Source organism: Coptis chinensis, chromosome 7 (assembly GCF_015680905.1).
Source record: "Coptis chinensis isolate HL-2020 chromosome 7, ASM1568090v1, whole genome shotgun sequence".
Classification (NCBI taxonomy): domain Eukaryota; kingdom Viridiplantae; phylum Streptophyta; class Magnoliopsida; order Ranunculales; family Ranunculaceae; genus Coptis; species Coptis chinensis.
The window spans coordinates 18,361,748-18,389,587 of NC_141462.1; the positions used below are offsets into that span (position 1 = coordinate 18,361,748).

General features: G+C 37.6%; 2 protein-coding genes and 1 long non-coding RNA gene across 3 annotated transcripts; 2 read left to right on the plus strand and 1 right to left on the minus strand.

Moving 5' to 3' along the window:
* Positions 1 to 1,946: 1,946 nt before the first annotated feature.
* On the minus strand, positions 1,947 to 3,502 carry LOC147486412 (lectin-like). Its single transcript, XM_086572406.1, has one exon. The coding sequence runs from the start codon at positions 3,257 to 3,259 to the stop codon at positions 2,177 to 2,179; it is 1,083 nt and encodes a 360-aa protein (XP_086428532.1). The 5' UTR covers positions 3,260 to 3,502; the 3' UTR covers positions 1,947 to 2,176.
* A 6,642-nt stretch (positions 3,503 to 10,144) lies between these two features.
* LOC147486413 (uncharacterized) lies at positions 10,145 to 23,297 on the plus strand. The gene is made up of 3 exons (XM_086571861.1): positions 10,145 to 10,484; positions 10,571 to 10,613; positions 22,800 to 23,297. Exons 1-3 carry the CDS (start codon positions 10,224 to 10,226, stop codon positions 22,916 to 22,918), a joined length of 423 nt encoding a protein of 140 aa, XP_086427987.1. The 5' UTR covers positions 10,145 to 10,223; the 3' UTR covers positions 22,919 to 23,297.
* LOC147486414 (uncharacterized) lies at positions 16,844 to 19,709 on the plus strand. Its single transcript, XR_015201653.1, has 2 exons — positions 16,844 to 17,470; positions 17,681 to 19,709. It is a non-coding gene; the product is annotated as an uncharacterized LOC147486414 (long non-coding RNA).
* Positions 23,298 to 27,840: the final 4,543 nt, after the last annotated feature.

The window sequence follows — 27,840 nt, forward strand, 5'->3', positions numbered from 1 at the left end:
CCTACTTGGTTTTCTATTTCAAATTGCTCACATCCTGATTTAGGGTTGTTTATCTCCTGGCCAGTGGCGAGGATGCAATGCAAGGGGCCCAAGGAAAGCCATGTTCATGTATGCATTGCAGATTACGCTAAAGATAGCCTTGTTTCTGCACCTGGACAGTAAGGAATAGCCCCTGCTACATCCAAATTGCGTTTGTCTGTTTAATTGGGGATATCTTGAGGGATAGTGTTGGCGACAGAGTGACCGACGAGCTTATCCAGATAGGTCATTAATTCATTATCATCACCATCTCAGACGAGAATAAAATTGCGTTTGTCTGTTTAATTGGGGATATCTTGAGGGATAGTGTTGGCGACAGAGTGACCGACGAGCTTATCCAGATAGGTCATTAATTCATTATCATCACCATCTCAGACGAGAATAAAATGAAGAGTTTAGGAGTGTATCTCACCAAGTCTTCTCACTAAGCTCCCGAAAGACTTATGAGTTACTTGGCTATAGCTCTTTATTTTTCACCGCAATTGATTCTTTGGATTCTTATTGTTGGTTGATTGGTTACTATACTCCCCCTAACCTTCCTTCTCCCAGTTACTGCGTGCTACTTCATGCTCTCTGTTTTGTCACCACACATTAAGCCTTGGAAGCACCATATGGAATACTGGTTTTAGGGAACATAGAATAGTGAGACTCAATCTAACTGAAACGTTGTACTACGAGATGTCCTCACTGTAAGAATCCAAATGTTGTTTATGCAACTCTGACCAAGAGAACTCACATTTTTTTTTTTATTGGCAAACCTGTTTTAAATGAGATCAGTAACTCTTTGATGCTAGCTGGGTTCGAGCCCCAGACCTATGGTATCATCACCCCAGACCCATGGCTTACTCAACACAGGTGTAGAGGTTAGCGAAAACTGAAAACACAACTGGGACTGGGTACATCCATACATATGAGCAACTCTCTACACCCGAACGGTTGTTGTCTTTAGAATCTGCAGTGGCGTTGGTCTGTGCAACAGTCTCAGCCATCTTGGTTGAGAAAAATAGAAGAAAAATGAGCAAGGAACAAACACCACAGCAGGTTGCTATGAGTATGACTAAAGATGTTAAGACTAATTTACAAGCTTGGTGGAGATTTCTGACAGCATCAGTCTCAGACTCAGAGTGTTGCTTGACAGACTGGGAGTAGAAGCAAAATCAAGCATGTTGAGTGTAAGCACATGGATAAGGTCAGGAGAGGGAGTAATTATACTAAAAACTGATGGAACAGTGACATGAAATGGTAGTGAATTTGGAATCATTTCTAGAACAAGCTCAGCTGAAGACCTGCAGTAATCAAGGTTTATGCATGGAGCTCCACACAAAAATCAGTCCTCAGGACATAGTAGAGCCGTACAAGAAGGATTCAGCCATGAACATCAAGAACATAAGAGTCTCTTCAGACTCTTCTAGAGCAGTAAATTTTCTGCTTGACAAAGAGGCAGCTCATTGGAAGTGCTTGAACCTTGTAGCCTCCATCAAACACCTAAACTGCTAAAGAGTGCCTATGAGGTTGGTGAGTTCAGTCACACTTGCAGGGAAGGAAATAAAAGAGCAGATTACCTATCAAAGCTATGGAGACTTCCTTTTGACTATGTAATGCACTTTGCACCTCTAGATAACTGTCTACTATAGTAGAAGAGGATGCAAGTGGGAAAACAGGTTAGGGTCAGCCTAAGTGCCTAACAACCTAACCCCTAAGACTTAAAAAAAAAAAACAGAAAAAGAAAAGTTTCCATGCAAAACATATACTGTTTAATACAGGTTGTTCACGGCTCTAAACAATCTGAGTTTTATCGCAGACAATTGTCACAAAGGTTGAGTCAAACTTGATTGTAATGGAAAGCAACTATTGCCCTACACTATTATATTGAAGATAGTGAAATAAAGGTAATATGAACACACAACTGGTGGCTCAAACAGCATTTGGAGATCTATTACTTAAAATATTAGAATTTGTAAGCAGCATTCATTCTCCTTAAACAAAAGCTTCATACAAATTCCCTCCCTTTGATAGAAACAAGCAAAAGAAACTACATTGCTTGTCAAAATACATCACAGAGCAGTACATCACAGACAAATTTACAACACAAGAACTCCTTCCGTCTTACACCACTGCAGTCCCTCATTTCCCTATTTTAAGTTTCAACTTTTTTGACATCATTGGAGCCTTTCTCCACGACTATTTTGATCTTTTCGTAACCATATTCCATAGGGTGAACAGGATACTCTGCCGGCACCACCACCACTGCATGTCTGTTGGCAAAAATAGCCCTCATGAACAGCACAATAAACGTTGTCAGCGCTCCACAAGCAATGCCAACCATTAAAGAAGTGAGGATTCTCGAAAGACAAGTACTTCTCTCCTGTACCAACACAACAGGCTGACTATGATGGGTGTACTTGGGATTCAAGGGTTCCGAATGCATCCAAGTTGGAACATGCCGTAACCTGAAACTCCATGAAAATATACTAGTAGTCTTGGTCGAATTTCCATTCGAAGAACTTAACCCCACGAAAATCTCCTCTTCCTTCCACATTTCAGCCAAATTAATCGGATACGATAACAACGGATCGTATGGCCTATCACCCGATTCACTCAACCTAACCTCCAACCTCTTGGAACTCGCATCATAATCAATCCAACAACGCAATTTCTTCCCACTATTAAGAACCAAATTAGTGGAAGATACATTACTGGCTTTCGACACAACTCCACCAACATCAATACCAACACGGTTCGCATTCGAATCACTTACCTTACTATCCAAATAAGTACCAAATCCAACTACCAAAACACCATCTCTTTTCTTCTCCAATCCAAGCCCGAACGAAGAATGCCCATCCAACATTTCCACTGGAAAACCACTAGGTAAAAACACAAAAGCAAGGCCATCTCCATCTCCACTAGAAATCGAGAACTCGAAAAACGTCGAAAATGACAATGGCTTTCTACCTTTCCCTTCAACAAATTTAAAGGGGTGCTTATAAACAACTCTCCCAACACTCCCAAGTTCAGATTGAGTAACATTAACAGCAGTACCAGCATTAACAACTTGTGCATCACCATATAAAGTAATCTCAGGATCAAAGTTAACATCTTTAGCAAACCTCTTTAACGAAAATGAAGAGATTGGTTTTGCAGCTAGATGAGTAACTAAGCAGAAAACAAATAACAACAGAACTGAAAATGAGTACCTGGGTACAGAAAATGCCGCCATCTTTTTTCCCCTAGGGTTATTGAAAGCTCATTTGAGTACTAGACTTTGGTTTATAAATCTGTGATGAGTTGGTGTGAAGGTTGAGAAGATGTGGTTTTTTTTTGTGTAGTAGTGGGGTTTGCTGACAAAGGGAATGGACTAAAAGAGATGCTAAAGCAGAAACCTTTTTTTTTTTTTTCACTTTATCCAAAGTAGCCACCCAGCTAGCCATATGCGCATTGGGGCTGTGTTTCAAAATCAGCAGCCTTGGTTTTTGTTACCACTACCCACTTGACTATGAAATGGACTTCACATTCAGCAGCCAGCAAGCCATATGGGATGTGCCTTGCCTGGGGGGTTACCCTATAAATTCCATTTGGTTTCTCATTTTTGTCGCACTACTGAGTACTGAGTTACTGACTACCTACCTACCTACCTACTGCCCATGAAATAGACTTCACTTCAGCAGTTCAGCTTCGCAGTTAAGGAGTTGAAGTGGTGCAAGTGTGCAACACAGGGCCAACGAGTCTGGTATGGTGGTGTATAACGTGAGTCAGAGAGAAATCAGACATTCTTTTGTAAATGGGAGCACCAATGGGAAGTATGGAGCAATGCATGGGACGCCATTAGTCATTAGAGACTGGACTCACTGGAGCATTCCAATTTCCAAGCATACTAAAGGCCCACCTTGGAGTATTGGTAATTGCTAATTCAATTTGGATAATCTAGGTAGTAGGTACCGATTCTAAACAAGAAAGAAAACCACATTACTAATTTACTACTATTGTAACATCTTTTTCTAATCTATCCCCTTGGTACTTAATGTCTTTATCCATTAAAATGTAAAACAATAAAAATAATTAGTCCTTACTCCTTACATGTATATTATATATTATATCTATACTCTCTTGGTTCTATTTTTCAAGGCTTCACAGAGTCTTTAACTTTTTCTAAATTTTAATACTAATTAAAAAAAAAAAAAATCCAAATCTTAATATCTATATCTTAATATTAAAACTCCTACAAGGGTATTTTTTCTTAAAATTCTTAAAATTAATCAACTCCTATTAAAAAACCATCTCTCCTCTTTATTGAAGTTAAAATTTTAAGACTTCTAAAGCTCCCACAAGGGTATTTTTCTAGCTCTCTACAAATTTCACCTCATCAACTCCTATTAAAACGGAAATTTCTCTTCTATTGAAAAGAGAAATTTTAGCACTTCTAATTAAAACGAGAATCTTTCTTCTATTATAATGGAAATTCCTCCTCTATAGAAAAAAAAAATCTAACACTTCTAATTAAAACGGAAATTATTCTCATATTAAAAACAGGAATCACACTTTTAAATTAAAACAAGATCCTTCCCCCAATTAAAAAAAGGGTTTTTAAAACTTAATTAAACCAATTTGTTAGGAAATTAAAATGGTTAGCAAAAAAACATGAATCACGATTTGGTAGAAAATTTATATATGTATAGTTATGATTATTGAGCAAAATTTTAAAAGAGCCGGTGCGTATGCGGTCTACTTTCTAGTATATATTATAGTTATATCCTCACCTATCTATTTTTTTTGGACCACTCCAGAGACTTCAATTTTTTCTAAACTCTATTACTAATTATGAAAAAGTATGATATAAATAAATAAACAATCTCATCTAGAGTTTCACATAATGTCCAACTTTTTCTAACTAATATAGCTAATTACGGAAAAAAAATTGCAAAAAACTAATATTTTCAACCAAAAACGATTTTTCTAAAACCCTTACGCTACAAAAAATAGTTTCCACACTAATCTCAGACGAAGATTAACATAACAAAGTTTTTCTCTAGAAAATGATAATGAAACTATGAAAGAACAAAGAAAAAAATAAATTGAGTTGTTTAAACATTTACTTTATGCATTTGTTAACCACACATGTGACTGGGAAAAAGGAAAAATAAAAAATAAACTAATCATAAAATAAATACTAGTGTATACCAAAAACAAATAAAATTGTATTGTATGCACTATATATATGGGCATAACAAATAAAGTTGAATCAATTTGAGGTGTAAAATTTAGTCATAGTTAAGAATTTTAAAAACCACATGCCACAATAATTACGATATATTCTAATTAAATTTATGAATTTTATAATTTCCAATTTTAGTGGAATAACGAGATCCAGTTAAAACGGACGTTGGCTTAAATAAATTATATAACTATTGATTTAGTTAAAATAGACGTTGGGCTTAAATAAATTATATACCAAACCAAACCAAAACAAATTACATGTGGTAAATTAAATTATACAAAAAATAACATCACAAAATATATAATAGCAAAAAAAAAAAAAACCAATAATAACAAATATTTTCAAATATATATAGTACTGTATGAAACCAACGTCAAAGAACAATTAACAAGAAACAGAAAACTAGATGCAAATGCATCGAACTAACCTCAAATAATATTTAACAGGAAATCGAAAATTGGATGTACATGCAAGCATTAAACTAATAAACTAATCTTAAAATTTAATTAATGGACAATAAGAATATTGATACAACTGCATTAAACTAACCTCAAAAAATAATTAACGGAAAATTAAAACTTGGATGCAAATACATCAAACTAACACCAACAAATAATTGTCGAGAAATCGGAAATCGAAAACTGGATGCAAATGCATTAAACTAACCCTCATAGATTAAATTACCGGAAAATCGGAAACATGATGCAACTGTATTGAACTAACCTAAAAAAAAATAACTAAATTACAAAAAACAATATTTTCAACCAAAAATGATTTTCCTAAACCCTTACGCCACAAATAATAGTTTCCACACTAATCTCAGGTGAAGTTTAACATAACAAAGTTTCTTTTTAGAAAATGATAATGAAACTACAAAACAACAAATGAAAAAATGAATTGAGTTACTTGAACATTTACTTTATGCATTTGTTAACCACACATGTGACCGAAAAAATAGGAAAAAAAAAGTAAATTAATCATAAAATAAGTAATAGTGTACACCAAAAACAAATAAAATTGTATTGTATGCTTATATATGGGCCTAACAAATAAAGTTGAATCAATTTGAGGTGTAAAATTTAGTCATAGTTAAGGATTTCAAAAACTACAGGCCACAATAATTACGACATATTCTAATTAAATTTATGAATTTTATAATTTCCAATTTTAGCAGAATAATAAGATTCAGTTAAAACGGACGTTGGCTTAAATAAATTATATAACTATTGATTTAGTTAAAGTAGATGTTGGGCTTAAATAAATTATATATCAAACCAAAACAAATTACATATGGAAAATTAAATTATACAAAAAATAACATCACAAAATATATAATAGCAACTAAAAAAAAAAAAACCCCCAATAATAACAAATATTTTCAAATATATATAATATTGCATGAAATTAACGTCAAATAACAATTAACAAGAAACAAAAAACTATATACAAATGCATCGAACTAACCTCAAATAATATTTAACGGGAAATCGGAAATTGGATGTACATGCAAGCATTAAACTAGTCTTAAAAATTAATTAATGGACAATTAGAATATTTATACAACTATATTAAACTAACCTCAAAGAATAATTAACGGAAAATCAAAACTTGAATGCAAATACATCAAACTAACACCAACAAATAATTGTCGGGAAATCGAAAACTGGATGCAAATGTATTGAACTAACCCTCAGAGATTAAATTACCTGAAAATCGGAAACTGGATGCAACTGTATTGAACTAACCTAAAAAAAATAACTATAAATTAGAAACAGGATGCAAATGCGTGAAACTAATCTTTACAAATAATTAACGGAAAATCGGAAACCGGATACAACTACACTTAACTAATTTCAAAAAATAAATTTGATGCAAATGCATTAAACTAACCTCAATAAATAATTAACGAAAAATCAGAAATTGGATGCAAATTCATTGAACTAACCTCAAACAATAATTAACGGGAAATCAGAAACTAGATGCAAATACAACCTCATCGAATAATAAACGACAAATCATAAACTGGCCGGATGCAAATGTATTAAACTAATCTCAAAAAATGATTAATGGAAAATCGGAACCGGATGCAAATACATTGAACTGAGCTCGAATAATGATTAGCATGAAATTGGAAATTGGATACAAATGTATTAAACTACAACAAATAATAATTAACAATAAATCGGAAACTGGATGCAACATTGAACTAACCTCAAAAAATAAATAACAGAAAATCAGAAACTGGATGCAAATGCATTGAACTAATCTCAAAATATAGTTGTGTTATATTTTGTGGGAATGTCTCGATAAGTATAATTTTGCATTTAAAACGGTGTTTATCTTATCTTTTTTCGTATAATTGGGAACACCTTGCTATTCAAGTAGCTTCAATATGAACTTCATCTTATTAGACAATTTCACAAAACTTCAATCAAACTTCTATTATTAAACAACAAATGAAGTTGAAGGGTTTTATCAATGGTGAGTTATTTTTTTTTAATAGAAAGTACGTGAGGTTTTCATGTTATAAGAAATTTGGATGAGTGAGCAATATAATATATGTATATAATAGTTATGCATATATAGTTGCATATATTTTTTTGAATAATTAATATGACAGGACCCGTTCGTAGATAATCTTTGAAGATCCCACATAGTGAGTCAGGTATATAATTTAAATAATAATTAATGGAAAATCGGGAACTGGATAATCTTTGATGATCCAATATAATAATTAAATCAAACATAATTTATTTTTATGTCATGTTTGCAAGGACACTACAAATGGATAAGTAGAAAGTTGGTATTACACACCACATTGGATAATTAAAAGGAAATCGAAAACTGAATTCAAATACATTCAAATGAGCTCAAAGAGTAATTAACGGGAAATCGAAAACTTTATGCAAATGCAATAAACTACACTAAAAAAGTAATTAACTATAAATCGGAAACTGGATACAACTATATTAAACTAACATCAGAGAATAACTAATGGGAAATTAGAAATTGGATGCAAATTCTTGAAAAATATTTAACGGTAAATCGAAAATGGTATGCAAAAATGCATCAAACAAACCTCAAATAATAATTAACTATGAATCAGAAACTAGATGCAAATGCATTGAACTAACCTCAAAATATAATTAACAAGAAATCAAAAACCAAATGCAACTGCATTGAATTAACCTCATATAATAATTGACGGAAAATCAGAAACTACATGCAAATGCATTAAAATAACCTTAAAGAATAGTTAATGGAAAATCAGAAACCGGATGAAATTGCATCGAACTAATTAAAACCTCAAAGCATAAATAATCATAAAAATCATAAACTAGATGCAGATGTATTGAACTAACCTCAAAGAGTTATTAATGAAAAATCGGAAACTGGATGCAAATGTAATGAACTAATCTAAAGACTAATTAATGAATATAGAAACATAAAAAATTAGATGCAAATGCACTGAACTAACCTTAATGAATAATTAACAGAAAATCATAAATTTGATGCAACTGCATTGAACAAACCTCGAAAAATAATTAACGGAAAATCGAAAACTTGCTGCAAATGCATTAAACTAACCTAAAAAATAATTAATGAAAAATCATAAATTGGATGCAACTATATTGAACTAACCTCAAATAATAATTAACGGAAAATCGAAAACTAGATGTAACTGTATTAAACTAAAATCATATATTAACTAACAAGCCGGGAAAAATTAGATGCAATATCCTTGATGAATATTTAACGGAAAATCATAAACTGGATGCAAATGCATTGAAATAACCTTAAAGAATAGTTAACTAGAAATCGAAAATCGGATGTAACTACATTGAACTACCCTCAAAGCATAAATAACCGGAAATTGATTGGAAGCTAGATGCGAACTAACTTCAAAAAATAATTAACGGAAAATCAGAAACTGGATGCAGATGTATTAAACTAACCTCAAAGAGTAATTAACGAAAAATTGGAACCTTGATGCAAATGCAATTAACTAATCTTAACGAAACATTGAAAACTATATGAAACTGTACTGAATTAACTTTAATGAATAACTAACGGAAAATCATAAACTTGGTGCAACTGCACTAAACTAACCTCAAATAATAATTAACGGAAATCAAAAACTTTATACAACTACATTGAATTAATCTCAAAGAATAATTAATGAGAAATCGGAAACTATATCCAACTACATACATTGAACTAGCCTCAAAGAATAATTAACGTAAAATTGGAAACTTAATGTAAATGCATTGAACTAACCTCGAAATATAGTTGTATTATATATAGGGAGAATATAATATCTCAACAAGTATAGTTTTGCATTTTAAGTAGTGTTTATTATAATTACTTTATTATAATTGGGAATGCCTTGCTATTTAAGTAGCTTCAATATCATCTTCGCCACATTGAACATTCTCACAAAATTTCAATCAAATTTATATTATTAAACATAACAACAAAAATAAATCGATGAGTTTTACCAAGATTTGGTGCTTTCTTTTAATAGAGAATGGTGCAATAAATTTAAACAAGTGATTAATATAATTTTTATATTTCATAGCTATGAATAGTTGCTAATATTTTTTAAAATAATTTAATATAACGACACCCGTTTGTAGGACGGGTTCGAAAGCTAGTCTACTATTAATAGTTTAATACTCTTTTAATTGGCAAAATTACTCCTTCCTCTTTAATCCGGATTTGTTGGCCAATACAGTAAATCAGACCTTAAGACCTAGGCCCAAAAAGCCTTGTTCAAAATAAGGCCCTCTCACTATCACGGGCCGGGCTCTTTTGTACTAAATGGGCCGCCTACTTGGGCTCTAACGAACTAAAACCCTTCTTTTCTCTCCCCACTGACCCTTCTTCAAAACAACCAGGGTTTAACCAATTTTTCATATGAAAAAAATAGACCCACCTCACATTCTCACTTAAACATTTCAACTTGGCCATGACAATTTTAGTCAATAGAAATGCAATGGAAAGAGCATTTGGTGTATTCAAACAATCATTTAGTCTCATTAGAAGAAATTTTAGTGCTTCTACAACAACAACTGAAGCGTCAACACCGTCGAAAAAGCCCAAGAGGAAGAAGAAGAAGAATTTATTTGAAGTTGCTCAGTTTCTTCCGAACTGGGGAGTTGGTTATCAAATGGCTAAGACTCATTGGATTGGTGTTTCTTATCAGATCACCAAAATCAATCTCTACAAGGTCTCTCTTTTTTTTTTTTTGTTCAAGTCTTGTACCCATTTTTGTAAATGTTATTGTTTTATGATTTATTTGGTGGTTTTTTGCAGGATGGGAAGCATGGGAAAGCGTGGGGCATTGTCCATAAAGAGGGTTTTTTTTTTTTTTTAATTATAAGATTACCATTTTATGTATGAAGATTTGTTGATAGTAGAAATAGTGATAGAGTTAGGGGTTTGAGTTGTCGAAAATTAACATCTAGTGTGTAGGGGGTTATTGGGGAAAGAAATTATATTGAGTGCCTCGTTTAGAAGAACAATGGTTTAAGAGCTTGGAAGGTCACTGCTTTTTCAGCCTTTCTTGTTTCTAGATTGTGTTCGAGATTTCATAATCTGTTCAAGGCTTCAAGCTTGAAATGCCACCTTGAGTAGGGACTTCAACGAATGAAGTAGGATGTTAATAAAATTGTTTATCAGTATCTTTGTCATCGTTAACTAAATGATAAATGATAAATGTAGTTTAATTCTTTTGTGGTCCTCATCGACTGTGGTTAAATGATAAATGTAGTTTCTGAAAAGTTACTCTTTCAAGTCAAATGGCTGTGTTTTTTGAATGGGATGTTTTTGTCGTGTGGTGTATGTTTCCATGGACACAAACATATAGTGGTTATAGCCAAGAGTTCACGGAGCCAGGTTACCGCATGTCTATGGGCCACACTCCAATCAATGCCTTCTTGTCCTTGAGTCCAGAAGTTCGCGTCATGCCCTGGGAATACCAGTCCTCCTAGGCAAGCTACTGTTTTAGATCAGGAGCTCATTATGCAGCTATCTTTGAGACAGACATGCTTGTCTCAGCATACATTGCTTAGCCTGAAATGAACACAAGGGTTCATTGATCACTCTACGCAATAAGCAATATGTGTTTACTTCCTGAAGAATTCTGGGTTTAAGATGAGCTTACAGTCTGCTTTAAGTTTCCTAATGCCTTTTCCTATCTTAATATCTTGTATGCACAGACATGAATTTTCCTATTCTGGAACTATGCATTAGCTCACATGCATTCTTTTACTTGCTCACTTGCTCACTTACTCAATGTCTTCCTCCCTTCACCTTTTTGGGGCTATGGGAGGAATACTTGGAGTCTGTTCACTCATTAGCGAGAATCGATGTGTCAATGCTCCCCGTTCGGTACCCTTTTTGAAGGGCACCTCTTTCGATAAGATGTCATGTCATTAGGGCAATCCGGAGAGAACTAGCTTATTTCCGGACAGGCAACTGAGTCTTGAGTTAAGAATTAAGATCTATGATTGAAAACTGTAAGGCTTTCTTCATCTTTCTTAATTATCCATACAAGTCTAGGGGGAGGGGAAACAGAGCAGGGATAGCCCTTGCCCTCGGGGTGGCTGTTTAAGGCCTATGAAATAAGAGTCCAAGTGTGTTAACCCTAGGAGTGTCCTTGAAATGAGTTTTCTAGGACTTCAAAAAGCCAATGTGTTAGTCTCACTAGTAAAACTAAAGATAAAGTACCCCATATTCATGCATTTACGATCCATGTGACGGTATTGATAGACTTGAGGATATGAAACCTGCGCCTCAGATAAAGATGACAACTGGAACAACCGGCCATGGCAAGCAGTGGTTCAAACTTCAAAGAAAAGAGGGCTATCAGGAAAGGAATATGGGCTTTGCTCTAACCGAAGTTATTGCATCGTTTGCCCCAATGATGGCCTTTCTGATGTCATCCGTATTCCGATCGAAGAAAGAAGGTTTTAGTCTCCTTTTTTCAACTATATTTTTGAAGCAGATAGTGAACAGTGCTCATTCTATAGATACTGGAAAGATAAACCGCCATCATGCCCATGTTTATTTATAAGAAGATAGGTAAGTGGTTCAAAAAAGAACCGCCCCGGCTACAAGCGAATCCAATGGATTCCGCGGATACATTGCGCGTAAAAGTTGCGACCCTTCTGGGGGCACGGCTCACAGACTGGGGTTCCCGTCCTCATGATCGATACGACTTGCTGGATGTAGCGCAAAAACTTGCTCAAAAGATGAGCCCCGGGGAGATTGTGACCTGAGATGATCTCCGCATGTTGGTAGACCAGTTGCAAGACTCGTCCAGTGAATTGTATCTTCAGGCCCTAAAGCTCTTAATGGAGAATTTTTTAAGGGGTGAAAGTGCTTAACTCAAAAGAGAAAGAGCACGGGCTAATCGATGAAATGATAGAGAATTACGCGCGACTTGATCCCTTAACAAAGGAAAGGGTACGTAGGTAGCTTGGAAAAAGACGCCAAGTCCAGCCATGTACTACTATCGGCCATACAATGATGGCATTGTGGATCTCATTAGTATTCCAGTTTTTGGACAGAGTTAGATGTGGCCTTTCATTTCTTAGGGAGTGAGAAAGCTAAGGGTAAAGGGTGGGTGGCCCCTTACGCTTTTAGGAGGTGTTCAGTGTAGCTGGATGGAACGGAAGCGCATATCGGAAACGAATCGGGCATTTATGGAAAGAAGAAACCTTCTGCTCTTTTGAAGTTTCTTTTTTGTGTTCAATCGGTTCCGAATCTTAGGAAGCATTTTGTTAATTTCATGGTAACGCCCTGGACCTTCGAGACTATCCTCTAAGTAGAATGAAGGCTGGGATAAGCTTACAGCCCTAGCAGAAAGAAAACCAGGAAGTTTTCCCTTCACTTGCTCGGTGGACCAGACTTCCCATTTTGTAGATAAAAGGGTAAAAGTCACCGACATTAGCCTACTTTCTATTTGAACCACCCCTTCATTGACATAGGAGACCTTTCGACCTCAGCATATTCAAATCCAGGGTCATAGGAGAGGGTGGTGTCTCATTGGTCCCATGTTGAGCACCCACACACAGATACTCTAAGGTTGGTTGAATTAGCTTGGAGCGTGGCCTGCTAAGCATCCGCCATGAGCTCAGTAGTGTAAGGATTCGTCCAAGACTCGGTCGTCTTCCTTTCCTCCTACTTATATGTATGCGAAGACGCAAGAGTGGAAGTCTTTCAAGACAGATCAGATCGACCAAAGAAAGAAAAAGATGGAATTCGTTCTAACGGCTACTTTTAGCTTTGTAACTCCGCCTTTAGACGCATAGGAGAATTTCATATAATGACTACTTTTAGCCTAGTAATAAACTCATTGTTTCTCTACGAAGAGCAGGCAATATTCTTTTCGGACTAAGTCCGCTAGTAAAGATATGCACAGGCCTGAAGCTGCTAAAGCAACTTCCAATTCCCAGAAGAAAGAAGCACCCAACATCTTTAGAAGGAGATTTTCGGACATGAAACTTCTTTCAACAGAATCTGATTATCGACCAGTAAAGGAAGTGACATATCTCAAAATCTGACTTTCAACCCTGAGAATAGTAGTTAGTATTCGGGAACCAATCCCGCAGAGAAGATGAGATCCCATCAAGGGGCATTACAAGAATGGCTTTTGTGCCAGAACGGATTGCCATAATAAGGCAAGGTTTAGAATCCTAATGAAGCGTACTCCCAGCACAGGCTGGTGAGAACAGGATTGAATGCACCTGTCTCCTATGCTATACCCACCGCCCTTACTCGCTTCATTTTTCTTTCTCTCGACAAGCTGATTTGAAGAAGAAATCCTTTTCAGTATCTAAGGCCCATACCACCCTGTCAGGCAAAGGTACTGGGGGAATTCCCAATGCCCTAATCGCTTGCCATATGTCCCCCAGAAAATAAATTTATGGCTGTAGGAAGAATGCACCGCTGATTACCAATAAGGTCCGAAAGGCGAGCAGCTTCTGAAATACGAAAGATAACCCAAAAACTGTAGTCGACTGGCCGGGATAAGGGGCCATTCGTAAGCCAAGGATGATGCCAAAAACTAACCGAGGGTTTGATAGCGAATTGCATCCATTACATCATCTCTTATTAGGATAATATACCAAGACCGAATCAGAGTCTTTAGGCCTGTCCACCTGCCAAAGAGAATTCCGGCGAAGAAATTTCCTCTTAACCCAAGACGATCAGAGAGGCTTATTCCGGGTATAAGATCGAGACTATGAAACTCTCTTTGTAGCAGTAGGAGAATGGAATCTTTGAGGAAAGCTTTAAGTTATCTTTCGATTTCCCCTGCCTTGTCTTTCTCTTTTGGGGAAAGTCCCCCAGGGCAGCTATAGCTCCTGTTAAAGAATAGCTAGCGGAATGTATAGAATCGGCTTCTTGAGGAGATAAGTCTTGTACTAAGCCAAGGAAGAGATTTAGCAATCTAGCAGTCATTGAGACAAAGACTTAGTGCAGGAGTAGGATCAGGAGGCTTAGGCACCTAAGGGGTGTAGCGTTCGTGGATAGAGGAAGCCTGTGTCTAATATCTAGTAAGGGAAGGAACTTCTTATGTAAGAACTGAGCGAGATTCATTTCTAACGGAAGTTGGAAAGTGGGTAAAGAATGCATAATTTCGTACTAGAAGCTCTTTGATTACCGAAGGTGGGGAGCCTTCCACTCTCAGGCCTTATCCAAACTAATCAAAGAGTGTAGGTGGCACCCTCGGTCGCCTTTACTTTGGAACTTCCTCACCTTTTCCATACAAAGGAGGCCGATCTTAACTCGCTCGGGGACTGATTCACTAAGTCGTTAGAATGAGGGTCTTAGTGCATAGGAAAGCAGGAGGATCGGGAGCTGGGAAACCCGGTATCGAGCAAAGGTGGCTGCCTCCTTTCGGAAGCGAAGGAGGGGCTAGGAGGTCTATCCAATCGAACTGGGAACTTGATTCTTTGAAATAGAAATAAGAACAAGTATCCGATCAAGTCAAGTACTAACCCACGCACAGAGAAGGAAAAAGGAGCTGCTATCGACAGAAAGAAGGCCATGGGACTAGTGAAATAGACTGTTTGAAAGAAGGACATTAAGCTGCTAGTGATAGAGATTGAATATCTACTGAAGAAGCGCTCTTAGGAAGAAAAACAGGGGCTGGTGCTATATAGAATATACATTGGATGACAGAGTGAAGGAGGAAAGGCAAAGGAAGGATTTGCCTCCTTCTTAGTTATATGGCCAGAACTTTCTTCCTCAGAACCCGATGCTAGGCTAAGTGCCTCAGCCTTCAGTTCCCGTTAGGAAGACTTGGCCAATCTAATTTTAAAAATGTATGGCCCTTGCAGGCTTAATAAAGCATTTCTTTCTCTCATCCAGCAAATAAGAAAGAAGACTAGTGACTAGTTTGATAGCGGAATTAAGCTTACCTTTTGAAGAGACTTCCTGCAACCAAGGCTTGAAGGTTTGAAAGGACCGGGAAAAAAGCTTTCTATTCATAGATCAAATCTTGCCGGCCCACTATGTCTATCAATTCCTTTTGAATAACTTGCTACGCACTTTGAAACTACCCAAGACACCCCTGACACTCGTGTTTTTTATCCTAAAGATACGCCTTCTGGAGCCCTTTTTGGGACAGAAAAAACTTTTGTAATTTCCTTTTCCGAGGAATAGCCCTAGTCTGATGGTGAGGGGACTCAGGCTTCTCGGACTTTGACTCCTACATCTGCTTTGTTATCTTAAGTTAGCTCTACTATAATAGAGAAAGTTCTGCTACACGCCTCTCGCCAAGACTAGTTTAGTTGCCTTTCAATCAAAGGCCGTATTCTCTGCATTCCTACTCTTGATTCAATTCCTTCGACACCTTCCACCAGCATTGGCTTCACGCTTCGCCCTATCCCAACAAACCCATCTAAGAGCCTATTGGTCTTACCAGCAGCCTATCCCTATCCTATTCCTATTCTCTGCTCCTGAAGAGCCTAGATCGCTAATGCCGTTGAATGAACGAAGACTTCATTTCGGAAATGCTGTTGAAAGATGAAGGGTTAACAAGTATTACCCACACACTAGATGATCCAATTAGGATTCCCCCCCACTAGATGGGAAATTAGGGTCTCCCCCCAAATACACACAAAAAAAACACGGTCACCCCAAGTTGAATTTTTTTGTGTGTACTTGGGGGGGAGACCCTAATTTCCCCATCTAGTGTTTTGGGGGGGTTAATACTAGTTAACCCAAAGATGAATCCTCTGTGCACATCCTGTTCTTCCTGAAAACAGAGCATTTTTTGCTTCTGATCTTTCTTGTCTTATCTTTTCTGCGCCTTGCTTGCATTTATATATTTTTTCTCTCTCCTTCGTCTCACTGAGCTAGCAATCATTCCCAATCTCCAGCCCACAAAAAGAGCCAAGACAGCTTTACCTAGCATAGTGAGATCAAAAGAAATATGAGCGAACTCAGTCCCCGGATTGAAGCAAAAAGAGAAGGAAGGCAGGGCATAATAGGTGAGTGCAATTTCTAGTAATAAATAAGACGTAAGGTATCGATTTAGAGGAGGGAGATTCAATCTGGTCCCGTGGCAGTTAGCCTCAGCGGTAGTTCAACGAAGAATATAGTGAGTGGTGTAATTTCCTTGAATCATAGGTCGTTGGCGGCTTGGTGCGCAGCCTTCTTTGAGCTATGGTCTATGAGGGGCGTTCAAAACTTGAATTAGTTATCTATAGATAGAAGGGTTTAAAGGGATAAATAAAAGATAGATGAATGGCCTTGTCAAGTCCTGTGAGAAAAGAGATATGTTCAAATAGGAGATCGATAGAGAAGTCCCCAGTGATATTGAATGTTGAGAAATCGACAAAAGAAGACGATATTGTCGCCAAATACAAAGGCAAAAACCATCAAGAACTAAGGGGCGACAAACTTTCCTCCTCCAGGCATGAATCTTAATGTCAGCGAATTTACTTCTTTCCGGAAAAAAATAAAAAAGGCATTTGGATCGGTGTGAATTCAACGAAAAAATAGTAGGAAAGCAGATGAGGAGATAACGGGCAAAAGATATTTTTATATTTTGTTTTTGTTTCTTTTTGACTGTGAAGTGCCATGCCGGTAGTGATTTCCTAATTCGGCTACGTCCCCCACTCACCAAGGCAAAACTAAAGAAACGAAACTATTGCCAAGGGAAACCGGGGCAGGCTAACCACCAGCAATCGGGGGGTGACAGTTCAAGTCGTACTACACTAGGCAGGCTTGCTTTACTTGCAATGGTTACCCCTTCCATTCTTGACTCCCCTACTGACTAAGAGGGTTCGTGCTCCTTCCTTGATGACTGAACGGAGTTCGGGGCAAAAGAGCTTTCACACCCTGTCAGGAACAGATGCCACTCAACAATCTCTATTCTCAAAGAAGGTACGGGGCTTAGCTCCGAATCAGTTCAAGTCGAGGCAAAAGCAGCCTTTGCTTGTTCAGTTCGCATCCGTGGTTAGCTAGGAGTCAGTCAGAGCGGGAAAGCCAGAGCTGGCTGGGGGTAAGTGGGCCACTGTTATCATTGCTAGCATAGGCTTCACCCATACAAATAGAGGCGTGTTAGCCCGGATAAGCTGTACCAGTTCCAGCATATCTGGACCCGGACAGGGAGCTACTTTCAGCCACTGTTGGAACAACCAGCCTAGTGGAATAGTGTAATGCTTAATAGAACATAACTGCTCAAGCATCTCAATGGTCAGCCCTTTCTTCTATAGCCTACCTAGGGTTGGTGTGGCCGAACTATTGAATTAAGTCAGCGAGCAGGCATGCAAATCCCCTTAGTCAATTAATCAGCCAGTAGACGAGGAATCTAATTCGATAGGGATTGAATACGGAGCTTGGCCGGAGATTTCTTGTTTCTTTTCTTCTGTCTGTTAGCCGTAGCTTGCAAGGGGCTTCCTGTGGGTTCAGTGGAGGCAACATCCGTACGGCCACTTGGTTCAGCCTAACTTCCTTCCGTGGTTAGGGCAGGGGAAGAGGAATATGTCGAGAGTGCAACCGCTCGTTCTGAGCGAAAGAAGGCATCAGCCGCTTAGGTACAGAAGGGCAAAAGCTTCTCTGTTAGCGCGGAGTCAAGGTTCAAACTTATGGTAGTAATCGTTGATTGCCTCTTTTCTCTCCAGTACCTGTTCCGCCTTAAGTATGATTCGATAGGTGGCTTTCTTTTAAAGTGAGAGATGGGATTGGTGAACCGGGCTAGGAGTTGTCCGCCCTTTACTCAATATTACTTGATCCGGCATTGAGGGCTGTTGACGCACTCCGCGAAAGGCTGGCCTGGCCTACTTATCTTATTCTTATTAAGCCTACTGCGCAAGGTTGGTCTTAGATCAGCGCAGGTAACACTAATTAGGCCGATTTCTCCGGTGCACTACGATTGGAGTGGAGGCAAGCCCTAAATAAAGATTCAGAGAGGCAATCGCTATAAGGCACTAAGTCCTATCAGCTCTTCCTTAATACAAACCTTCGGGCACTGCACCTTGCTTTCAAAGAGGAGATTCTGAATTGCATTCACCACTCTTGTACACAGACTACGACTGGAACTATAAGCGCTGAACTTTTTGCCCTCTCACTGTAAGCTACTTCAAACGACTACGACTTGTAGCTATCAATGCTTGATCTACGGCTGCTGTATCGGGTAAGGTCGGCTACTTTTATCTGGAATTATGGCATTGACTACCTGAGCTGGGCAGGTTCGGCCTGCTTGGCTGCATGATCCGGCGAATAAACCCCGCCTACTATAATCTCTACCACCCACTCACCTTCATCTAGTCCCAAAAGCGATCGGGAAGGAATGGAAGAAGGGCTTGCTGCTACCTCAGCGGGTTCGGGAATGACTGTTGTTGGCTGATCTTGACTTGGATCAGGAATTCAGCTTTTCGTTTTTTCCTGGGTTTGAAGAAAAAGTGACAGTTTCCAACCTGCGCTACAAGCGGAAATCACCAGGTGTCAAATTTCCCAGGGTGGAAGGAAATGGTGGCTGTTTGCCTGAAAAGAAGGTCCTTTCGGGAAAACCTGTTGCTAGCCATTTTGTGGTCAGCTCTCGAGGGAGCAAACAAAACGTAGGCTTGAAAGCCTTAGTGAGATAGTGACTGTACGTAATGGCAGGCTTAATAGGCAGGGTCCGGGGATAAACCAAGAACTAGTGGATTGGGAAAGACAAGAAGATTTCCCTTTAGGGTTGTGAATCCTAAGCGGTTAGTAAAATAACGCACGGGCTTCGGTCTCAAATGTCAGTTTAGGCGATGGTCCACCCCCGATCCTCCTTCTAAGGGGGCTAGCCTGGGTCCGTACCGACTTTCTATCAACAACAATTCGTAGACAGGGATGCCAATCCAAAGTCCATGACTACGTAGACAGCTCAGCGAAAGAAGCGAAGCGAAGTGAGCAGCAAGAGAAGCAAGGGATTTGCTTACTGGATCCTCAAATTGTGTATCATATGAGTCAATTGGGCCAGAAATGGATCCTGATTGAGTGGGCGGGTTCGCTCGTTGCTTCTATGTATGCCGTTCATTACTTCACCCCCTTGTGGGCCACTTCTTGGTTTTTCGGATTTGGCACTCGCCTTCGCATTGTTTTCTTTCCCCATGGGTTTGTCACTCCCCTCTATCCCTTTTTCTATCCTGTCGTGCGGTACCATTGGTCAACAGCACCCGACCTTTCTTCAAATTCTCCAGAAGGCGGCTAAGCGTTGTCAACACCAGCAGTGGATGGGGCAGAGTCTGCAACAGAGAAGAAACATCGTCTGCAAGATCTTATGATCGGGTACTTCTGTTTGTGATCTGAGATGACCAAACAAAAGCCTTAGTCGAGGAAGGATCCTGCCCTATTTCGCGTGTAAGGATTCGACCAATGTGATGAGCGAGCCTTTCCACTTATAGTTGTTACAAAGTATATGAATCTGTGTATTGGGTCATTGGTGATACCTGCATTGGACCATGATTCAGTACTTCTTCCTCTATGATGCTAAATTACTTGTAGTTGTTACGTTATATATACTGTTTTCTAGAGTAGATCTTTTTGGTTGTCTTATCAATGCCTTTCTCCAAAAAACTTGGTGAGTAAACCATCGCATTAGAGTGCAAATGGTTGTTTTATTTGCGTTAGCATGGCCTGGGGAAATGGTAGAGCAAGGTCTCATTAGAGGCAATGTCTCATCCAGGATGTTCACGAATGTGGTTTATGTTTCGGTTTCTCGGGATTCCATTTTGGATTGGATCATTCCAATAGGAGTTAGATTAGAAATACAACCGCTGAAAAAGCGATAGCTATTACAAGGTAACTAAGAGCGTACTACTTATTTAGTCTAGAAAGCACATCCACATTTCTTTCTGTCCAATTAACCTCAGATAGCTCACACACACTCACATTGTGGAAGTCATGATTCTTTGAAGAAATCCTAATCAGATATTAGAGAGAGAGAGGAGATGCATAAACTCATCCTCAAAGCTGTAATAGACTAATAGTTATTCCCTTTCTATAGGACGTCACAACGGAAATGAAGGCATGCTCATATCCGATTGCAGATACACCTTAAATATGTGACAGGCACATGGTAATATGGTATCACATAAGGTGCTCGTGCTGGTTGACATGGAAAAATATTGTTATGGTTTAGTCAGATGACTCCATAGTTCATTAGTTTTTTCACCCGGAAAACAATTTCTGCTTTATATTTCGTATAGAAATGTTTCATTGTGATTACAAATTTACAAGTTAGCAGCGAAGTGCTATGTGACCTGGTGTTGCACAAATCGTCTAATCAATGCAGGTTATAAGAGAGAAATGCTATCATAACAGAGAGCTGTTCCATAGTAGGATCTTGTTTCAACCATAAGTGATTCAACTGCTCAAAGACATGTTAGCAGATCTGACAATCATTTGTCACAAGAAACCTTTTACCTATTTGCACTTTCATCATTATTGTTGTTGAAGCTAAGGATTCATCACCTATTTGAAGCAGAGATTTGCCTCATCTTGGTTGACTGGTATAGTGGCTGCCATGCCATCTTACCCATTAGCATAAGTAGTCACTTTTGGCTACTGAGATCTCTTGAGGTGGGCATATAGTGCTACTTGCTTGAGTACCTACTACCTAGTTAGGCTGTAATGCTACAACATTTGGTCAGAGAATACTCCTCTTCGGAGATGTAGACTGTGATGAGATACTGATTTCTATAGTCGCCCCGTTGAGGGAACTGAAACTTGATGATGAAGAGAACTGAAACTTGATGATGAAGAGAATTAACTGTAAACATGTTTAAAAGTCTGCCGGTCAAAGTAAAAGAAACATTAAGGTGTTTTGAGGCTTTTAGTTGTCTTGGTATGGACAATGTGTGGTGGACCTACTGCCAAACCTATGTCAAAGTTGATGCAAAAACAATCGAAGCATTGCTTACATTTTAAAATTACAAAAGCTTTGCTCGAAGTGGAGCCAAAATCACATCCTTGTCAAATGAAGCATGGAAGACTTGATATGTGGGAGGGGTGGGGAATTGTTGAATCATGTACTTTTAGGGTGTTCTTTTTCGTGGAGAGTTTGGCTAGCTATCCTTCTAGAGTCTAGATTGTCTTGGGTGTTTCCCAGCCAGGTGGTGTGAGCTTGTTTAGTACTTGGTTTTTTGGCCCTTTCATTTCGTCTGGAAGTTTGATATGTACTCTTCACCTTTCGCGATTGTTTGGGGTATATGGCATGAGCAAAATAGGAGACATTCTGAAGGTATTGTAGCTACTATGAGAAAGATCATTATATCTATCAAAGGCCTCTTATGGTGGGCTAAGGTTTTCAAGGACTTCGGTAGTTATCCTCTTTAGCATTTTGTGGTTAGATGGAGACATTTGCTATGTGCGGATATGGTCTGATTGGTTTTTTTGCTGTTCAATTGTAATGCTTTTCTATTCTAATATAGGCTTTCTGACCCTTCTTTTTATTTACCAATGATAATAGTTATTTTTACCGAGCAAAATAAAATACCAAAAAAAAATGTTGGAAGACTTGATCTAGTCAAGCGTGGAAGACTGATGCGTGTAAAAGTGTAACATACTAACATGCTATCTTTGATATAAAGTTAATACAGAATAAAGCTTGGGAAGATGAAATACCTCCTATTTTGACCATATATATCTTTTCATTTAGAGTATACATTTTTGCTTCATCTGAAAAGAGAGACAGTTAATATACTCAGTTACTTGCTATTTGCAATGTATAAACTGCTCCGCTAGCTAGGTGGACAGTAATTCTGTACTCTGTTAAAAGATTATATGAAAATCTGATGTTGAATTAAAATCGTCGCCAGTTTGTTCAGTAGGTCTTAACTCTTAAGGAACCAAAGAATCATGGAACTTTTTAACACAATGGATGCCATTTCCATATATGTCATGTATTCTGCTGTTTGCAGAGGATGCAAAAATGGTCTTCTGTGCCATTAGCCCCAGCTTTAATGTATCATTTGGCTTACTTGATTGTTTTAGGTTGTGATTATTTTCTCTCCATTAGCTCCAATTTGACAGTTTATAAATTGTATTGCAGGCTTACCTGCTGCAGATGCTCCAAAGAAGATCAGTGGTGTTCACAAGCGAGGTTGGAAGTACATTCCAACGAAGAAAACAATAGAAGCGGCACCCAAACCCGAAATTCAAGCAGCTTGATTCTTTCCTTTTGGCTATAATGGTTGCACCTCTCAGCCTGCCGTTTTACAGTCTATCATATTTGGGCTGGAACACTTTTCTTGTTTGTCATTTTTGTGTTGAACCATGTTCTGTTTTAGACCGGTATAGAAACAATGCATACCGTTCTGTAACAAAGTAGGGGATAAAAGCCTAACCAGATATAAGCAGAGGAAGAAATGCTGCGAGGCTTTAGTAGAGAACACGAATTTAGGCAATTCCATCTCTCGTGCATGCTCTTTTAGATACTGGCTGTCAATGTTCCTCCGTTTATTTGCTTTTACTCGGGTTAATCTTAAAAGCTTTGTAATGACCTAATGGACGTGGAGGTTTTCTGAATGTATAGATGGAGAAAATTACCTATCGCCCTGAGAGGGGTTTAGTCTAAATAGTTCAAAAATACTTATCTTTGTTGTAGCGAAGTCACAGAAACTGAGATGCTAAATCAAAAAGCAATGAAAATTCATCTGCATAGATATTAAGTTGAAATGGCCTGAAGCACCACGAAACAAGGGTCCAAAAAGGCATGCCGCAACACTAGTCTCTCGACACTTGGTTTCAGAGATGTGAAACTTTGGAAAGATGTGGCCAACGAAAACAAAGTTGAAGAGCTTCAGCACAAAGCTTGTTTCTGATACATGTTCAATTGTGAAAGAAACAGTAGGTTTACTATCCCTAAAGTTTACTTAGTATTCAGTCTTCTAGGGAAAACAATAGCTACCTAAAGTTTACTTAGTATTCAGTCTTCTAGGGAAAACAATAGCTAGGTTAAAAGAGAACTCTTTTTGTTTGATATTTTCCATCCGCTTTCCAGAATTCTCATTTGAAGATACACCTCATTTTTTTCAAATTTAACAGGGAGATTCTTTGGAAGCTTGTTCAAGAGTGCAACACGAAAATTGCTTTCTTGGGTTCTCTAATGATTTCTAGTAACTGTTGCCATTTAATGGATTTATAGCAGTTTACAACGAAGTAGCTTTTACCAACAAAAGACATTCTAGATTACTTGTATCAAAAGTTCATTTAAAGACGTGTAATCTAAATTAATCTACATAAAAAATATTGAAAAATTCCATTTACAAGTTTCTTACCCTACATGCATGCTAGCTAAATTCTGAATATTAAGCCCTTCTTAACCTTCGGCATTCAGCAGCTAGCTGAAAAGAACAAAGAACACCAGTTTGAATTTAAGACGTGTTGCTTGAAATTTTGAATCACTCAGCGAACTGTGAACAAGCAAGTCAGGCGAAACTCTTGAAACAATCAAACTACATTCCTTCAAAACTTGAATGAAACTTTTCAATCCTTTCTGTTCTTTAAACATACCCTTGATTGGAAACCTGAAAGTTGAGTATCTTCCTAAAGGGAGTAATCTTCCCGGCAAAGTTTCCAATCTGTAGCCTCAGTGATATGAGGGAAATATGGAATTTTCCCAAGAAGGCAAAGCCCCAGAGCGTAAAGAAAGCAAGCCAAAATAACTACAAACAATGCGCTATGAGCAGTCTTCAGAAATTCAAGTCCTAATCCATCTCGTTGAGAAAAAATAAGATGAAGCAAAGATGGTATTAAGTTCATTAGTAATTCCAGTAAGAATGCTTGAAGGGCATTAAACCTTGCGAAGCGACCAAACTTCCGATCCCTCACAACACCAGCATATAAACCGAACAACGTTAAGAGTGCAACGCCAGGAATTGATTTATAGAAAGTCAACAATGGAACAAAGGGATCTAATATTAGTTCTAAAGTTGGAAACGTTCTTAATAAATGACGCCCATGAGCTACGCCACTTAAGAACGGAATGAAGTAAGCGATGATAGAGATTAACCTATCCGTAACTGGAACTATTTGATGTGATGATGCCATCCTAATGGGTTTTCTTGATGCTTGTGTATGAACCTTGATCTTACATTGAACTCGTTGTGATGTACGCGTAGTCCATAGCAAGGAGGTGTTAGGGTTAGCGGTGAAGAAGTGAGCTTATTTGTGATGGAAAGAGCCTTTGCATGCGGGCTTGTTCTGTAACTGAAACTAAGATTGTTTCGTTTGGAGGGAGGAAGCAGGAAGGGTGATGTACTTGTTGTGGAGATTGATGGAGTTAGCTTGAGGATAATAGATTGGGGGACGAATAAGAATGTAGGTTGCCATTGTGAAGCTGGGTTTTCGGTCAAGACTTTGTGATTATATATTACCAGCTCTAGGTACATTTCCTAAACTTCGAGGTTATATACATAGAACATTTCCTAATACGTTTTTGGTGTGTTTGATTTGTGCAAGTAGAGACTAGACTCACTAGAGTGTTGTCATTCTTGTTCACATGGGCCTAAAGTTATTTTTCAGTTGTTTTTTGTCCTACCTAATGGGCTTACCCTTGCAGGGACTCCGGGTCAATTTCACAGCTCTGAAATTGGATAGCAAAACATAGCAAATTAACCAGGTTTTGGGAAAAATATCTCTGATCCAATTTTCGGTCTATGAAACCTCCCTCTCAACGGACCAACCCACTAAAACTCCCTATTTTTGAAAACCCTACAATATGGACGAAAATGCCTCCGAAACTACTTTAATGGCAGAAAATAAACTCTTATTCTTCTCATCTTTCTCCACTACCCTCTTTCTTATTCCTTTCTCACTTTCTCTCATTCTTTCATTTTTTTTAAATACGAAATTCTTCTTTTCTTTCTCTCAATTAATTTCTCTTGAAATTTGTTGTTCTCCAACCAAACAAATTATATTTGAGAAACAATATCAAGACTTGGAAATTTTGTTTCTTCCACTCAAAACTGGATCTGAGAATTGTCTACTTTTTCAATTCAAAGATGAAATCTTTTTGAATATTTTGAATATGAAAGTCAAGTTTTTTTCAATTCAAAGATGAAATCTTTTTGGGCCGTTGTTCATTTCAAATAATTTTGCATAAATTATGATCGACCTGTTTTCTCTATGAAAATTTAATTTTTCATAGGTCAAGTTATTGTGTAAATTTAAATTTACATAGATCAAGTTACTATGTAAATATAAGTTTTCATAGCTCCAGTGACTATTGTAAATATAGTTTTACATAAATATGACTATGTAAAAATACATTTACATATATTTTGTCAGGTATTGGAAATTAAAATTTTCAATTCCAAAAGTTACTATGTAAATTTAAGTTTTCATAGCTCTAATGACTATATAAATATAGTTTTACATATATATGACTATGTAAAAATATATTTATATATATTATGTCAGGTGTCGGGAGAAATTTTCAATCCCAAAAATTACTATGTAAATTTAAGTTTTTATCTCTCAAATGACTATGCAAATATAGTTTTACATATATATATATATATATAACTATGTAAAAATACATTTATATATAATCCCAAAAGAGTAAAAAAGGAAATAAAATAAAATGGGAAATAAAAACAGACAAGATTTTATCTCTTTTTTGGAAAACAGGGAGATTATTTAACAAGACCTAAATAATAGGGAGGTTATGTGATATGGGTCGATGGGAGGGAGTTTATACTCAACCGAGTTAGAACCAAGGGGATGAGCATCATTTCTTGGCAAATTAACCACCTTAGAGCATCTTTAGGAGAGAAACCAAGAAAACACCAAATTTTTTAACCAAACCAAACACCAAACTAAAAAAACACCAACCAACTTCAGGAGAAACATTAAATGACGTGGTTTTGGATAAACCGCGCCATATAGCCTACACGGCTTTCTCAAAATCGTGCACTGAAACCCATCTTAAAAGTCCAAACCCATGCGGTTTTCCAGAAACCGCACGGTGTTTGCAACACCGCGTGCTATGTATATATAAACATGACCAAAACCGCGCGGTTCATTCATTTTTAACTTTTCTCTCAATTCATAAACCCTCTTCTTAAAAAAAAAAAAAAAAAAAAACTACCTAAACTCTTGAAATTTTATATGGATCCTTTTCAACCTTTCGACGATGAGTATTGGCAGTACACAAACGACATTGGCGATGATGTAGAGGTAGAAGAACTCGAGGAAGTATAAGACGGTGGGGGAGAAGAAGCCGAGGATGTCGCGCCGACTGATAGACATCCCTATGTACTTGAGTATCAATTGAACGACTTCGATTGACAATTTAATCCCAATGAAACACTTGTCGGTGTAGTGGCTAATTCTCAGGTAATTTAATTAGTTTTGATTAAATATTTTGAATATTATTATGCATTAATTAGTTGAGTTGGACCAATTAATTATTTATCTTATATGTATTATTTTTTTTCCATAATATCAGCAAGTTATTGACTATCGAGTTAGATCAACTTTACTTGGTGTTAGAGAGTGGTGGAAGGTTCTTAAGAGTTTGTACATATTATGTAGGAACCGTTATGGTTACACCGAATGATTACAAACCGTGAAAACCCACGCACAGCGGAATAAGGGGCTCTCACGATTTTGGATAGAAAATCATACCTTTAGATCGACTTTTTATCTCTGAGAATCCAAGCTCTTTACGAATCTGAATCAACCTCTTGATCTTCTGTTGTATTCCTATCAATGGAATGGACGTTGTGTGGGCAATGATCTACCACCCTCTTCTTTCTCTCTTAGCCTCTATCACTCTCAAGGTCAGAACCGAATTTGAACTAATCTTTCTTGAGTAAAACCATGAATAAATCGGCTAGAGAAAAAAGGTTTCCTTTATATAGGCTACAACAGGGACCATGAGGAGAAATTAGGGTTGGGCCTCCTGACTGGCTTGGGCTTCCCATGTTCGCCTATAACACACGACCCAAGTCCGTCAACAAATGGATTATTCCACTAAAGCCCATTGTTGCACTACCGCCCTAATCCTAAATTACGTGTTACATTTATGGACACCATATTATATGCTTGTTGATATCTCCGTATTTAAGATATCGAATGCCCGTTGA

Excerpts from the sequence above, each read along its gene's own strand:
- LOC147486413 (XM_086571861.1), top strand. The coding sequence starts at position 10,224 with ATGACAATTTTAGTCAATAGAAATGCAATGGAAAGAGCATTTGGTGTA. Across the intron at positions 10,485-10,570 it reads CCAAAATCAATCTCTACAAG|GATGGGAAGCATGGGAAAGC; the intron begins GTCTCTCTTTTT and ends GGTTTTTTGCAG. Across the intron at positions 10,614-22,799 it reads GGGCATTGTCCATAAAGAGG|GCTTACCTGCTGCAGATGCT; the intron begins GTTTTTTTTTTT and ends ATTGTATTGCAG.
- LOC147486412 (XM_086572406.1), bottom strand. The coding sequence starts at position 3,259 with ATGGCGGCATTTTCTGTACCCAGGTACTCATTTTCAGTTCTGTTGTTA.